This window comes from Monomorium pharaonis, chromosome 8 (genome assembly GCF_013373865.1).
Source record: "Monomorium pharaonis isolate MP-MQ-018 chromosome 8, ASM1337386v2, whole genome shotgun sequence".
Lineage (NCBI taxonomy): Eukaryota > Metazoa > Arthropoda > Insecta > Hymenoptera > Formicidae > Monomorium > Monomorium pharaonis.
The window spans coordinates 22,829,209-22,844,648 of NC_050474.1; the positions used below are offsets into that span (position 1 = coordinate 22,829,209).

Below are 15,440 nucleotides of genomic sequence, written 5' to 3' on the forward strand. Positions count from 1 at the left end.
ATACTGTGTGAAAATGTATGTATAATATTATAATATATATGTAAATACTTTTATTATTCTAATCTATTTTGTTCAAAAAATTGACGTACATTAATGTTAATATAATTTAAAGCACAGCAATGCAGTAATTAATAACAAATATTGATAATTAGTATATATACATACAAACAATATATTGTTTTATATTGTTCTTTTATACAGATATAAACTTTATTGTATTATAAAATTTATCTTTTATATCTTTACAATTGTATTGTTAATACATCATCGTATACCTTAGATTCATCCGCGGATTTAGGTTTCTTCTTCTTTGATTTCAATACTGGTTCTTGATCCTGAACAATGTATATAATTACCATAATTGCAGATCTTTTAGAAGAAGAGCAGAAAGAAGAAAAGTAGAAAGAGAAGAAGGAAACGGTTACCATAAAAAGATAATGGAAGAAAAATGCGCCAATTAACTCAACAAGAGATGTCAACGCCATATTTGCGAAGACATAATAAACAGCTTCGAAGATTATAGCGTAGAGAAAGTGTGCATCAAAGAATTATGTGCATCGAAGATTACACGTGTAAGAAGAACAAAGAGTTATCGAAGATTATGCGACCAGATAAGTAGAAAGAGTCAATAATTAGCAGTGAGAAAAAATGAAGATTGCTTTTATACCTCAGACCCTTCTGTTGATTTAGCTGACAATTTACGTCTAGACACTTTTTTCTACAATTGTACAAAAATATAATGAAATAAAGCTGCACAAACAGAAAGTAAAATGTGTCGTATGCGTATAAATTTTGCCATTTCAAATTGTACCTTGGGCACTTCTTCTTTGTCAAGTGTAGAGTTGTCAAGTGTAGAATTAATATCTTTGCTCTAAAATAAAAAAATAAAGAAAACTAAATTATCCAAATTTGTCATGTATTGCGTGTTTTGAATGCGTGTGATTGTGTGGATGAGAATGTACCTTGGTCTCTTTGGATTTAATCTCGCTTATTTCATATTCGGGTACAGCGTTCTCCTAAAAAGATTGAAGAATAAAATCTTTCAAAGAATTTCATTTTTTTTTTTCAATTTTTTCTAAATAGTTAAAAAATAAGTAAAATGATTTTATGTACATAGATATAAAAAATTAATTAATTAATTTAAAAATTAAGTTATATAAGAATAGTATTTAAATAATTAACTGATACATTTTTTAATCAATATAATCGCAAACAAAGTATCGATTGTTGTAAATGTTTGAGTGTAAAAAATGTATACCCTAGTCTCTTTGGGTTTTCTGTCTCTAGGTTTGGATGCAAGTTTAGGCGTGGGCGTAGGTTCCTGCGAGGTAAATTAAAAGAAAAACTATCGTATATCCGCCTGAATAGAAGTATAATTTTCAAATAATATATAAGCATTTGTAATTATGTACCTCAATTTTATCTCCGATTTTGTACGGTATAACTTTGGAAATTTGCGAGTCCTAAAATATACCGATAAATATTAACAACCCACGCTGTGAGTAAAAAAAAAGTAAAAATAAATTGCATATACCTTAAATTTTCTGATAGGTTTAGGCGCGTCGTCCTCAGTTTTCGAAGCCCAGATATCCTACGATCGCGTATTATTTTATTACATTAATTAGAAGTATAAAATCATAAAAAAATATAATGCACTGTGTGCATCCTGTACCTCAATATCATCGTCGGATTCGTGCGTTTGTGGTTTAACGGTAGGTAACGAAACGTCCTAAAAAAATATATAAAATAAAAGATTGTTTTTCTCTAATGTGTACTTTACATATAATTAATTTTTTCCTCATATATGCGTATGATATTGTGTATGCGTGCAATGTATGTGTACCTTATCATTAGTGACAGAATTTAATTCGCGTTCGATGAATTTTGGCGCCCATACGTCCTAAAATAATATATTAATTTTAAAATAAATAAAATAAGTTTTACTGTCTACCATAAGATCATAAACGTTGTCTAACTAACGTAATTATAGTGCGTGTAATAAGTTTTGACATCTCGGTCATGTAGAGGTTTGTGTGGTGTATCTGTGATATACGCGGGATCCTAAAATAACGGCATACTTTATCAAATCATTTTACGTGTATATACAAAAGGATAAACTATGTGAGATGAAGTGGAGTGAGCAAAGTTATATGTATTTGTGTATTTGTGTACCTCGTGGTGTGGAACGTGTCTATCGTCGTATCCTTTCGACTTCGACGCCAATTTATCCTAAAATGTTAATAAATTATAATTGTGTGTAATTTAAATTGTAATTGTGTGTGAATTATTATCACGTCTCTAATTATCTACCTGGTTATTTTGCGCAGGTTTGATATCACGCGTTTTTGTTTTATCCAAAGATATTTTATCTGCTTCAGTTTGATCATCAGGTTTAGACACGCGTCTCTTAATTACTGACATATCCTACGATAATAATAATAATAATTCTTTAAAACTATGTTTATTGTTTTATAGCTTTAGTCTCAAGTATACGAGATATTATATCGTGTACCTCATCTGTTTTGTGTAATTTGTTTTCACGTTCCTTCGACTTGGACCAAATATTCTAAAAATATCACCGTTAAAAAAATAAGTAAAAAAATTATACGATGCAATGTAATGTAATGTGTAATATGTTGTATCTAATATGTACCTCAATTTCATCGTCAGATTGACGACGGGATGAGTTGTCCTTAAATTTCGATAAATCCTAAAATAATATACATTTAAGACATTATACTTCTCCTAAATTCGAAATAATTGTGTGTAGATTTAATTAATATATGATATTAATTTGACATATATTTTATAATTAATATCATATTCTTTCAGTTTACTCAACTAAACGTTCTATAATATTAATATTGTAGAAATAAAGTACTTCTAAAAAATGTATTTTTATAAAAATGTAGTTTAATCACGATATGTGCATGTAAATGTAATATACCTTAATTTTTTCATCAGGTTTGTACGGACGTAGTTTGTGTGTAGGTGTGTCGTGTACATGTGTTCTATCTTTTAATACTTCGTCAAATTTTTGTATTTTATCCGGTGTGTCACGTAAAAGTGTCTTCTTGTCTTTTAGCGCCTCATCAGGATTGTGTAATTGTATTTTAGTTGTAAGTGTATCGTGTAAAAATGTCTTATTCTTTGGTACATCCTAAAATATTTAAGATGTTATTATTTTATTGTTTCTCTACTCCTATAATAATTACGTATAGGTATAATAAATAATAATTATATTTGCATACTTTATCATATGTCTTAGAATCGACATCATGTTCTTTTGGCTTAGTCGACGAAATATCCTAAAAATTATTATGTTTCAAAAATATGTAACTTATATCTTGCAAAGGAATAATACAAGTATGTATTACCTTAATGCCCTTCTGAGAATCTATTTTATGTATAGAAGTATTACGAGACAGTGTCTTATCTTTTGTAACATCGTCAGATTTAGGTGAATGTATTTTACTATATGTATCATGTAAACGCGCTTTTTCCTTTGGTATGTCCTACAATATAATTTTTTATTTAAAGTATTATAAACCTTTTTAAATAAAGAGATTTTACTATTCGCAAATAATATTTTTATAATTTATATGTATTATAATAAATACATTATTTATAATTTAAATATATATGGACATATTTTTTAACTTGACATGTTTTTTACTTGACTAAATGTTCTGAAACAATTATTGAGTTGGAAATATATTACTCGCGGATCCAATCAATATATTATACAATAAAAATTCTGTACCTCAATCTCTTCGTCTGATTTCTGTGGATGTGTTTTACGTGTGTGAGAATGTTTCTGCAAATATGTTTTTTCTTTTAAAGCATCCTAAAATAATACATTTGAAAATTTATAAGCCCTTTTAAAGAAATGTCAACTAGTCGCGATTAATAATTAAATTTTAAATAATTTTGCATACTTTGTCACGTTTTTTGACGTCAGTATCATCAGGTTCTTTACTCGCCCAAATGTCCTAAACAGATTGATGATTTGAAAATATACTTATCGTACCTAGCTAGTGTGTTGTACTAGATATACTACTAAATATATTATATGTACTACTAAATATATTATACCTCAATTTCTTTATCTAATTTTTGCTGTTGTGTTTTATTTGCGGCTGTGTCATGTGATAATATTTTATCTTTCGGTTTGTTTTCCGATTTTCGTGATTGTGTCGTATCAGCGGGTGTGTGAGGTTTGTGTGTTTTATCTGACGACATATCCTAAAATTAAAAAATTACGTTCAAAATATTATACTCTTGTTAAACTGAAATGTGTACTTTCAAGTAGCATATTTGCATACTCTGTAATACGGAGCAGATTCATTATCACGTTCTCCCGGATTGTGAATACTCCAAGCATCCTAAAATTAATAGCATCGATAAAGTATTCAATGTTCACAAAACGTTTAGTTGCTATTGTACACTGATATGTGTTCAATGTAATTTTCTATATACCTCAAGTTCGTCATCTAAATCGCGCACGCGTGGCTTAATTGTAGCTTGAAGCACAGCCTAAAAAATTGGCGTAATTTTTCTTAATTTTAATATTATATTTTTGCATTTTGTAGAAAACTATTTTGTCAAATATGTTCAATGTATAACGCGAAATCCACCCAAAAAAAAGTTTAATTTTACGATATTAAATTAAAATGCTTTACTTCTGTCTTAATTTTTTTAATACTTAAAATGGTTTAATTTTAAACAGTTTGGATTTAAAACATTAAAACGTTTAAAAATGTCAAAAATTTCAGTTTAAAAAATTTTAAGTATTTTATATGTATATATATATATATATATATATATATATATATATATATATAAACTGTTTAGTATTTTATCTACATTCAAAATTAATATACCTTTAAGTATTTCAAAAACATAGACAAAAATATTTAATATCTAAAAATTAAACACTTCTTTCTTGAGTATATATATACCTTCGGTTTATGATCGGTCTCATGTATGGAAGAAGTTACTCCGGACTTCATGGTTTCCTACAACGTTTCATGTATCTATATCACATATTTCAAGACGCATAAATGTAACAATAAATGCGTCACGTACCTCATAATGTCTTACCGATTTACTATCGCGCTTTGTCGGTTTAGACCGAACATCCTAAAATCAAGTATAATGTGTATGTTGATTTAATGATCAACGCACGATTTAGAATAGTATTGTGTTGTACCTGAATATCTTCGTCGGATTTGTGTATGTGTGGCTTAATCTTCGCTGTGAGTGTTTTCTAAAAAAATATTTATTTTATTACATAATTTAAAATAATATAAAAAAATAATATAAAAGAAAATAATTAATGTGTGTAATTAAAATGTGTGAGTGTACCTCGTCCTCGGTCATTCGCGAAATGGCTTTTGGCATATATGTCGACATATCCTGCAACGACGCGAAATAAAATATTCTCGCAATAAAATTTCTGTCTTTTTACATTTTAAATTACTATTTTCTTTGTTTTTGTGTTCTGTTATTTGTTTATTAATTTTTAGTTATTTTTTAATTATAATTCTATTATTTTGTTTATAGATATATTTTTAAAATAATTTTTTGCGATTAAAACAAATTTTTCCTTTTTACGCCAAGAATGCTTCAAATTTCAACTACACCAAATTATTTTCAAAGACTACTCGGATAAAAATAAAAGACAAATTGTATAATTTATATTAATACAGACTGCTCTGGCAAAAAAAACATTATACATCAAGCTATTAATGTACATATAAAATATAAAATAATTAATTTTAATAAAATACTGAAACCCCTTCTTGCGTCAATTTTCAGAAGGTAACAATTCATTCATAATATACTTACTTCATTCTTCCCAAAATTATAATTAATAACTAATTAATTAATTAACAACAAAACATTTTGTTAGCACAATATATATAACTGATTAAAAACGACAATATATTCTTTCTTACCTTCTCGGTCGTTTTCTTTTTTTCTATGATAGAAGATCGTCTGCTTTCTACTTTGACTTCTTCTTCGATTTCTTCGGTCTAAGATGTGTGAAACAAATTAAAAGTTAATTCATAAGGTTTTGAATTTATAATAATTAATATATTTTTACAAAACTTTTTAAATTAAATTTGAAAATAATTAATTAAAGCAAACTTGGAATTATTACATTAAATTGTTATAATTATTATAAAACATATTTTAATTTACATTACTTTTATTAATGAGATTATACGTTTTTTTTTTAATATCAGTTTTATAAAATGTATTTGTCATTGTTTCTGGTAATGTCTGGTATGTGAAGTGTATACGTATATGTATGTGTACCTTTTGTATAGAAAGACGTCGTGGTGTCACTGTGCCATCATCCATTATCTATACGATAATTGATAAAAATAAATAAAAATAATTTATATTTTAGAATATTTGTATCTAATGCAGAATAAATTTTTCAAAACTGTAAACATCTACAAAATTTAATATTATATTATAATCAAATATCTTATATACCTTTCCTTCAGTCTTAATAATTGAACTGCGACGACTCTCTGCCTTAATTTCTTCCACCTTAAATATAAAAATATAAAAATTTTTATAGAAAATCTACTTTTTTTCAACTAAATCATTTAAGAAATATAAAATACAATAAATTCTAACCCTGCTGACTGATTCCTTGCGACTAGCCACGGTTTTTTCAAGTTTAGGGGTAGTTTCTCGAGACACCTAGTTATATAAATAATGATGATATGAAAAAAATGGCAAATAATATTATTGTATATATATATAGGCACAAACTAATCAACTTGGAATAAAATCACACTAGGTAAAGTTAATATATAAAATAAGATATAAAAGTAGAGAGAGTAAACTATGCATACCTCCTTAGATTCGGGCTCCTTCTTCTTTACAATTTTCTTCTAAAAAAAAGATTAAGATTTAAAGATAAAAAAACTAAAAAAATAAATTATTTATTAATAAATAAAACTTATGAGTCTAATTGCGCTTACTTTTTCTTCTTCCTTTTTGTCTTCAACTTTCTCGCCGGGTTTTTTCTATTTAAAATTAAGCAAAAAATATTTAAGAAGAACATATTTAAATATAAAAATTAAATTAGTGATAGCTAAGTAGACTATTTGTTATATTTTTAAACTATGAACATTTTATAAACATTTTTAATAAAAAATATATTTTACATTAATCTCACCTTAATAGATTTCCTTTCTTCAACATTGTTCACGATTTCTTCATCCTTCTGCATATATAAAGAAATAATATTAAAAAAATATTTTCTCCATTTAATTTAGAATCGCAGTATCACAGAGATATGATTGCAACATAAATGTTGTATAATTTAAAATTATATTTACATTTAACTAGCAATAAGCATCTCGTTTTTTTTCGCAAAAATTTTCATGCAAAAACATACGCAATATAAATCACACACAGAAAAAGCATGCAAAAATTTAAATAGCAAAATAAAAAATTAGCTTTAAAGAAAAATTGGGTAGATTTGAAGGAACCAGCTTCTGGGAAAGGGAGTTGGAAAGAAATATGGCATTGGAAAAAATTCTTGAAAAACTTGCATTTTTCTTAAGCGAAAAGAAATAAATATCAAAGCGGTTGTTTAGGCTTGCGCGTGAGATCGTTCGAAGAAACTTGGCGGATAAGCCGAGATTATGTGTGCTGCGAAAAATAAAATAATATAAGCAAATCTATATGGTATAAAACCTATAAATATTAAGCATATAAAGCTACGTTCCGAAATTTACTGCCAGTACTGAAAATCTATAGCACACGTAACATGAACTACAGATTTTCGGTACTGGCAGTAAATTTCGGAACGCAGCTAAAGACAACTTTGCGATCGCAAGATCATAGTCATATCAAATAAAATCTCATACCAAAAGAAAACTGAAAATAATTGGCTGCAATTTATAAACGTATATTGTTTCGCAAATTGGTTTAAATATTTAGCTAAAGCCTCAAGCTTCAGAGCACAGGCATTCGTTCGAGCGGATCAAAGCTATTTTTCGAGCGCATACATTACCAATAATGGAATGTCTGATATCTTATGCTCACCTGTAAGATCTCCATTTTCTGAAACAGAATACACCAGACTTTTCACTCTTTTTTTATATGATATAAATTAAACTTAGAATTATATTCTTTCAAATGTAATCAATATTATTTAAATTAAAGTTATAATCTTATAAAAACAAATTAATATTATTTAAATAATTTATCAATTATATATTCTCTGTTTCTATACTATTTGTTGATAATTTAAGCTTTCATGCATATCGTGAATTAGGACGTAGGGCACATAAATTTCAAGATAAAGGTATAAAACAAATAACAAGCTAGATAAATGCAAACAAGAATAACAATGAAAAAATACTAAAGGATGTCACAAATAATAAATTTTTATTATCACAATGTGTTGTGTTTTGATCATGTATTGTTTTTGTAAAAGATTGCACTTGATTTTCTTCTTAAAAAATTTAAAAAAATATAATTAGATTTCGTACCTTCCCAACCTTTGGTTTGTCGATACCGTTTGGTTTCAAATCAGGCTTATCCTTAAAAATAACCAAAAAAAATGAACTCTATATAAAGATACGTTTTCCAGAATTTATAAGAAAAAAGAGAATAGATCTAATTAGCAGAAATAGTACCATATAATAAATTAGAAAAATAATAACGTGTTAAGTAAAAATTTTATTTTATGTATAATGTAATCTATGTATTAATGTTGATATGTTTGTGTATGTTGTGTGTACCTCGACGCGAGAAATAATTTTAGAATCCGATTCCTCGAGAATGGCTTCTGTGCTGATAATACTGGACTCAATTACACTCACCACTTCCTCCTCCTCTTCCTCCTCATCTTCATATTCTTCTAAGTCCTCATCATCATCGTTGCTCCATGTGACCTTATATATCGAGATATAATTTTTCAACAAACAGTATGTCAATTGTCGCGTCGAGGATCAAAAGATCGATCGTTTTTGTGCTTTATACAGTAAATACTCTTGAATGTAAAACTTTAATTTACTTACACAATCAATAATATAAAAACAATTATTTAAAACTAAAATTCATTGTTTTTCCTCTTTTTCTAATACATTCTTTATAATCATGATTTTTAGATAACTGCAAGTAAAGACACATACTGTAGTAAATTTTGCAAAACGATTCATCTTTCTGTATTTGTATCAAGTTTACGTGATCAGTGTAAGAGTATTTGTTAATCACAAGATGGGTATAAAAGGAATAACAGAACAATAGGAAACCATTGGAAATTAAATATAATTTTGATTAATCTTCTCATCTCAACGGCTACCTTCTTTTCCTCTTTCTTTTCTTCGACTTTCTTTTCCTCCTTCTTTTCTATCTTTTTCTCTTCCTTCTTTTCCTCCTCTTTTTTCTCCTCCTTCTTCTCAACCTTCTTCTTTTTCTTTTCTTCCTCCTCTTCGTCTTTTTTCTTTTCTTCTTTCTTCTGCAATTTAATGAGGGAATTGCATGCAACATTGAGGAACATCTCAATTACGAATAAACTTCAGATTTATTAAGAGAACGACAATTTAATCATATTAGATTTTTTCTGTTTACTTTTTCAATTGGGTATTGGGGTCAATTTACAATTACTTACAATACAGTATAATTTATATTTTAAATTCAGAAAAAAGGGTAACAAATTGCAATTTAAATTCAACATGCCAATTTTTTGGAAATGTGAATTCTTTGCAATATGTTAATTACTTATATTGGAATATAAAATTATAAAAAGACAAACAAGAAAATAACAAAAAGACATATTTATATATTAATCATTTAAATATGATTAAATAATATTTTCTACCTTGACAACGAGACGAGCCGACGACTCATCTTGACCATATTCATTACTGACGACAACTTTATATGTCCCTGATAATTCTGTCGATGCTGAGGTAATGGTCAGTTTCATATCCAGGCCATTGAAAGAGATCATAATATCTTTTGACGCTTTAACAACTGTTGAATCTCTGTGCAATTATATGTAATTATAAAAATTATTATAATATTATATTTATAATAATATTATTATTATTGCAACAATTGTAAAAATTTATAGAACAATTTATAATACAACTCGTAATATATAGCAATTTGCATTCTTATATTTTTTATAACACAATAAATTTCTAAATAAAATTAAATATTATACCTTTGTGTAGGTATCGTAAAATTAGTAAATTATTTAAAATAAATTTTTATATTAAACACGTACCTGTTCCACGTAATAGTGACTTTTCGATCTTGTGTTGCAAGAGTGGCGACGAGTTCAACCGTTTTACCTTCCTCGACAGTCTAAAAATAAAAAATAGAAAACGATACACAACAATCAATTAATAAAAAAAACTTTATTTTAACAATATTGTCTTTTTATTAAAATAAATTGGAAACTCGATGCATTTCAAACATTAATAGAAATAATTACAATTGATTTGAGGCCGGTAACAATCTTTGGTTTTTCTCCTTTCTCCTCTGGAATTTCCGTCACTTCTACTACTTGCGACGTGGCTTCGCCCTTTTCATTACGTGCTACCAATTTGTACGTGCCTTTGTCTGTCGTCGACATTTGTTCGATTTCGAGTTTCACGGCGAATTCACCCTATTCAAAGAAATTCACTAATCAAAATTCATATAATAACTTTTTATTAATAATTACATCATTAAACATATGTACTAAATAATATATTCATTTATTATTTCCTTAATAATAGGAGAATATCGCATGTAAATATACACGCAATATATCAATGATAACAAATAAAAGAAAAAATTGTAAAAGAATATGTTCTGCTACTTATGTTGAAGTAAAAATAAATTTTTTTTAAATATTAATTTGTTTTAATTTTATAGAATAATTTTTTATTGTTTGAAACTCACGTCTTTGACTTGTTCGACATGTAACTTGTGTCTATTATCTTCTTTAACGGCCTGAGTCTCTTTAAACCATGTACAATCGGGCGCAAATTTAGAAAGAACATGACATTCAATTACGACTGTCTTCTTCTTGACAATCTTTACGACCTTCGGCTTCTCCTTAATTACAGGTATAACTGAAATCACAATAGAAAAATTGTGTAATATAATATTTTAATTTACCTTTAAATTTATTTTACACACAATGTTTATTTTACACATTTTTCAAAAACTTATTTTTTTAAGAATTTATAAAAGGTAGTTTACGTTATATATTCTAATAAATATAATTGCAAATGCATTTAGTAACTTATGATATTTTTTAAATGCTTATAAAAATATTTTTATAAAAGTTGAAAGTAATCAAAACAGAAGTTTAATTATTAAATCTAAATAAATTAGTTTAATGCAAAAAATGGAAACTTACTTTCAACATTTAGCGTAAGATTGGCATTGAGTTCACCAAGTTCATTTTTAATGTTACACTTGTAGAGACCGGAATCCTCTGGTCCAGGATCGTTCAAAGTCAGTTTGATATAATAAATGTCATCCTTCTCTTGAACAATGGTGAGAGAGATCTTCGAGGATTCCTTTACCTCTTTGCCAGCGTGGGTCCACACGATCTGCGGCTTCGGCTTTGCCTTCACCTTACAGTCCATGATAACGAGCTTGCCCTTGTCTTGCGATTGTATTCGTGGTTTCTCGACAAATGTCGGCCCGTCTCCTTCCGGTTCCGGTTCTGCCTCGATATTCAGATTTAGATTGGCATTGCTCTCGCCATACTCGTTTTTCACATTACACCTATAAGTGCCACCGTCCGGTCCCGATGGGTCCTGTTGTTAAAAAACAATTTAAGAAAAACTTAAGATCGGAAGTTCGTAAAATAAAGTTTATATAGTACTGATAATCGGGAAAAAATTTTTGGAAAATCTGTATACTCAAGTCTCAGAATTCAAATGTCAAGAAATTTAAACAGCAGAAATTTCCGATTCAAAGAAATCGATTACCTTTATTTCCATAATAAGTTCGTATATGTCCTCTTCGACAGTTTTGGTTTTGATCGAGATCTTCGATGATTCCTTTACCACGTTGGTGCCGCGGAACCACGTGACTTCTGGCTTGGGATTTGCCTTGCACTTGCACTTCATGGTGATCAGCGTGTCAGTCTCGTTCGGGATGATGCGAGGTTTCTCGATGAAGGACGGAGCACAACCCGCGCCCTCCTCTGCATCTTGGGAAGATCCACGGTTAGACATCGTCGATGAAGATGCAAGTGACGTTTCCGGGTGTACAACGAGACACCGGAAACGCGATCTTCGCCGCGGTCGCGGGTCATCGGTAACCCGCGACCGCGACTCCCGATGACGTTAGTCGTGTTGTTGGCAGCTCAATGAGTTATAAAGCGAAGATACAGAGACTTCACGATTGGTTAGCAGTAGCGCGGGTGTGCTTACCTGACAAACCGACTTATCGCCAATAATCGCGATTGTTCATCGAGAAAAAATCGCTTATTCGCCTTTACCACGCGCGTTTATAGAATGCATTGCGCACGAAGAAGACACGGGGAAGAAGTCGACAGGACTCGTCATGGACGAAGTCGACGAGAGGGATTTTATTGTCCGAGCAGTTTGCAATTTTAAAATCAATTTTGAACAAAAAATCGAACTACTTTAAAATTAATATAATATAAAACAAAAAATGCATGTGTTATACTTAACGTTATTTAGCTTCTATGACTTCATTTGCAACTGTTTATGATCAGAAATTGATAATATATTTTTTTAATTTTACAATAAATGTCTCGGAGTGTATCAATGAGAGCCCTCTCGCACGCTTCGACGGGGACTTGCCTTGGAAGTTGAGGGAGATGTTGGCGTTACTCTCGCCGAAGTTGTTAAAGGCGTTGCAACGATAATTCCCACCATCAGCCTTGGTCGGATTCGAGATCTCGAGAGTCAGCAGATACGTGTCCTTGCCGGTGGCCTTGCGTGACATCTTCACGCGTTTATTGTCGGAAATTATTTTTTGACCCTGGTACCACGTTATGTCGGGCACCGGATGTGCCTCCAAGATGCACTCCATGATGAGTAAGTCGCCCTCCTGACGGATCGTCGGCTTCTTCGGAAAGCGCGGCGGCTTACCGTCCGGTATTCTGCGTAAATCGACACGTCAGACGAAAAATTCGTCGATTTACTGATCGATCAAACGCAGACTCTAAAGCCATCTCGATGGACGACGTTGTTTCTTATCTGCCGGCCACGCCGCGTGATATCCCCGAAAACGCGACGCGATATTATAAACATACCATAAAAATTGCAGGCTCTCTTTTAATCACAAATCTTAATTGAAATGTTGTAATTTTAAACGACAATTTTTTATTTCTAATCCAGAGAGAACGTGCGACTTTTATTTATGCAGGCATTCGTAAATTTATAAAAGATTAAATTATCATGAAGACACTGCAAGCATTCGTGAAAAGAGAATCTTTTGCTTAGATAATATTTATTTAAAAATCTATAAGATTAGAAAAAGAAAAATAATTTAAATGTGTTGTGTTATGTGCGAATGCCTGCATTACTAACTTGATAAAGTAACTTTTAACTTTTTTATCTCACAATACATTTATCGAGATTTAGTTACAATACTTCACAATACAACGTGCGCAATCAAATGTAATGAACGTGAATTATTATTTATTATTTTTGCATTGCAACCCATTGAAAGTTACACTAAATTATCGCTGTACTTTTGCAACGCAACACGTCGACCAGATGTTGCAATGCAAGTTTCCATCGCGCCGCGTTGAAGTGAACAAGAGCGCGACTGTCGAATCGTGGCGCGGCAGAATAATACCGAGGACAGATCGTCTCTCGATGCCTACTTGAGCTTGTCGCCACCCTCGAAGTTCAAATTAATGGTCGCCACCCCCTGGCCGTGTTTGTTCTTCGCCACGGCCCTGTACTCGCCCGCATCCCCCTTCGCCACATTGTCGATCCTTAGCCTCGCGAGATGGTACAGCTTCTGATCAAGTTCCAGCGACGTGTTGAACCGTCCGCCGTCTTTCACTTCCTCGGTACCGTGATACCTACGATCGCCGCCAACGTGCCAAGTCGAAGCAACCGCCGGAATATTGACTTGCGTCGCGGATCGCGCGCTCGGAAGTGCACATCATGCTCCTGCGTTTGTAAACTTTAAACCATTGGGCACGAGATATATTATCAAAATCATTTAATTTAATCGCACACATATAAGTTCGAAAATAATACAGGGATGGAAGTAATGTATTACAAATAACGTCACCGTTACTTTTATTTTCGTGTATAACAAAGTTACAATTTTCTATAATAGTAATGATAACAACTTACTAATCGAAAATTGAGAGTATTTCAATCCTAACGTCATCATCATTGTTATAAAAAATTGTAACGTCATTATCAAATCGTTATTATAAAAAAGTAACAGTAACTTTAATAACATTATTTGTCACTTCTCATCTCTGAAAAATATTTTTATCTAAAGTTGGAAAATGTTTTTAATTTTTTTTAAGGAAACGTTTAATCTGACTATTTTCTTTCTTAATTTTACTATTTAATCGAATATCTTTAATCTCTCCGCGTTTTTTCTAATGATTCAACACAACGGCACTTTTCAATGCTACTTCCTCGCGCGCGTCGCGGATTTCAAGATCTTACCACTTGACACTCGGTTTCGGATCGCCGACAAGTCGGCATTCGAAGGTGATGGTGTTACCGTCGTCGGATTGCTTAATCACCGGTCGTTCGGTGAAGGTAGGTTTAATACCGTCATCCGGTACGGGTGCCTCGTCGCCTACGTTCGACACAAACGATCGACATGTCGAGAATTGTTCGTATACACGCTTGCTTGCCTACTCAATCCTTTCGCTGCAACGATTATTATCAAACACACATCATCGCCTCTAACTTAAAGCTATCGTATTTCACAAAAATTTTTATTTTAATTAAATTTAATACAAGTCCCTTGAAGTGTACAAAAATGTTTAAAAAATAAACTTTCTTTATTTTTTCTAAATTATTATACTTACCGTTAAGTATCGTTTATATTTAAAAAAAAATTAAGGAGAGGAAGATCTTATATTCAAATCTACTTCCAGAGGCAATAAAATTTAATAATTGAATTTTAAAGACACAAAAAATGATTCAGCAGCGAAAGGCTTAAATACGCGAAGCGTTTTACATTTCGATGCGAGATCGGGAGTCACGTATCGATTTGGCTAAATAAAATAGTCGCAGTTTAATTTACATTAATCTATTCAATATTTAACTTTTATATGATCGATTTACTTCGTTTTTAGTTGTATCGTCGCATATAGAAGTACTGAAATAAACGCTCAGTAATATACATTCAGATCCTTGCCAGTCGACGGCTTGTGAATTAGGTTGCTCTCTCTACTCTCCTTCCGTCTATTCGCAATGTTTCGCTTGGTGGATCAT

At 30.5% G+C, this 15,440-nt stretch overlaps 1 protein-coding gene across 23 annotated transcripts in view; it reads right to left on the reverse strand.

Annotated features, from left to right (window-relative positions):
• LOC105834791 (twitchin) overlaps positions 1-15,440 on the reverse strand; it is a 95,585-nt gene that overhangs the window by 64,227 nt on the left and 15,918 nt on the right. For 8 of the 23 annotated variants that reach the window (XM_028190033.2, XM_028190032.2, XM_036290825.1 and 5 more), the window contains exons 6-25: positions 14,661-14,796; positions 13,850-14,053; positions 12,819-13,120; positions 11,976-12,193; positions 11,396-11,801; positions 10,933-11,105; positions 10,481-10,654; positions 10,271-10,350; positions 9,860-10,025; positions 9,341-9,496; positions 8,778-8,930; positions 8,526-8,576; positions 8,077-8,094; positions 7,202-7,249; positions 7,005-7,049; positions 6,876-6,914; positions 6,655-6,720; positions 6,508-6,564; positions 6,325-6,372; positions 5,961-6,038 (exon numbers count right to left, since the gene is read on the reverse strand). In XM_028190033.2, the coding sequence (XP_028045834.1) occupies positions 5,961-6,038; positions 6,325-6,372; positions 6,508-6,564; positions 6,655-6,720; positions 6,876-6,914; positions 7,005-7,049; positions 7,202-7,249; positions 8,077-8,094; positions 8,526-8,576; positions 8,778-8,930; positions 9,341-9,496; positions 9,860-10,025; positions 10,271-10,350; positions 10,481-10,654; positions 10,933-11,105; positions 11,396-11,801; positions 11,976-12,193; positions 12,819-13,120; positions 13,850-14,053; positions 14,661-14,796 (2,618 nt within the window). Of the gene's footprint in view, positions 1-275; positions 336-667; positions 719-811; positions 872-962; positions 1,017-1,258; positions 1,322-1,412; positions 1,464-1,534; positions 1,592-1,672; positions 1,730-1,843; positions 1,901-1,980; positions 2,062-2,172; positions 2,230-2,310; positions 2,425-2,512; positions 2,567-2,653; positions 2,711-2,947; positions 3,161-3,251; positions 3,309-3,377; positions 3,516-3,763; positions 3,848-3,938; positions 3,993-4,095; positions 4,246-4,325; positions 4,386-4,479; positions 4,537-4,961; positions 5,019-5,088; positions 5,143-5,212; positions 5,270-5,367; positions 5,419-5,960; positions 6,039-6,324; positions 6,373-6,507; positions 6,565-6,654; positions 6,721-6,875; positions 6,915-7,004; positions 7,050-7,201; positions 7,250-8,076; positions 8,095-8,525; positions 8,577-8,777; positions 8,931-9,340; positions 9,497-9,859; positions 10,026-10,270; positions 10,351-10,480; positions 10,655-10,932; positions 11,106-11,395; positions 11,802-11,975; positions 12,200-12,818; positions 13,121-13,849; positions 14,054-14,660; positions 14,797-15,440 lie in introns of all 23 variants that reach the window. The other 15 variants (XM_012677520.3, XM_012677516.3, XM_012677530.3 and 12 more) reach the window with 8 other exon arrangements.